This window comes from Eimeria mitis, genomic scaffold (genome assembly GCF_000499745.2).
Source record: "Eimeria mitis Houghton genomic scaffold, Emh_scaff519, whole genome shotgun sequence".
In the NCBI taxonomy this organism is placed as follows: domain Eukaryota; phylum Apicomplexa; class Conoidasida; order Eucoccidiorida; family Eimeriidae; genus Eimeria; species Eimeria mitis.
The window spans coordinates 14,932-15,852 of NW_013573480.1; the positions used below are offsets into that span (position 1 = coordinate 14,932).

At 51.2% G+C, this 921-nt stretch overlaps 1 protein-coding gene across 1 annotated transcript in view; it reads right to left on the reverse strand.

Annotated features, from left to right (window-relative positions):
- The window catches only part of EMH_0014920 (uncharacterized protein), a gene marked incomplete at both ends in the record, with an annotated part of 1,190 nt that overhangs the window by 142 nt on the left and 127 nt on the right, over positions 1-921 (reverse strand). Inside the window, 2 exons of the mRNA XM_013500249.1 lie at positions 1-681; positions 777-919. Coding sequence (XP_013355703.1) covers positions 1-681; positions 777-919 — 824 coding nt within the window. The remainder of the gene's footprint in view (positions 682-776; positions 920-921) is intronic.

A 921-nucleotide genomic window follows, 5' to 3' on the forward strand; every position in this document is an offset into this window, starting at 1 on the left:
TGCTTGTCTAAAACGACTCCCGTTTCTGGCAACATAATGATGCAGTTCAATCCTTCAGTTGCTCCTTTCATTTCTTCCGTATTCTTCCTAGCGCGATTGATGAGGTCCTTGATTTTAATACCGCGTTTCCGCCTAGTCTTCGCCTTGTAGCGCTTAGGTGTGGGGCGTAAAAATACTGCGGCTTCCTCAGCTGTCATCTGAGATATTTGATGAGCGAGTGCTTCGTAGGCGCAGTCCGTTTCTGTTTTAGGTGTCTCCCGCGTTCTGGGGGTACCATCGAGTCTCTCGCCCTCTTTCCTTAACACCGGTAGGCTGTGCATTCTGCCGTTTACGTATGTTCTAAGTCTGTCCGATTCGAAGAACCACGCTACCTTATATTTGTCAAGCCAATCTATCCCGAGAATGACTGCATAGGGTACCTGGCCTACTAGAAAGTTGCCAGTGAAGCATTCGCGCCCACAAATTATCGTCAGCCTCGGGACCTCCGTATAGATCCTGATAACCTCTCCGTTCGCCACTGTGAAGGAATATTCCTCTGTCAATGCCCTCGTTCTCAGTCCTAATTTCTTGACGACGGTCGGTTGAATAAAACTTCTCGACGCCCCTGTGTCCAAAAGACCTTCACACTGATAGCCGAGTATTTCCAACCTCAAGACCGCTGTTTTGCCGCCGCTGCAGACTCTGCAAAGAGTTCCGGAAGGCTGTTGTCCCGCTGTACACTCTTCTGTCCAAAGCCACGGGGGTATAAGATATTCTTCGTGGCCTGTCTGATCTACCTCGTCACGTCCCGCACGGGATGTGCCCGCGTTGGTTCCTTTCCCGTTCCCATGAGTTTGGATCCCGCTCGTCGGTGACCCGTGCCTCCGGCTTTCGTTCCCGTCGCTCGCCTGATCGTTCCGTTTTGCAGAAGTGGAGATGTTA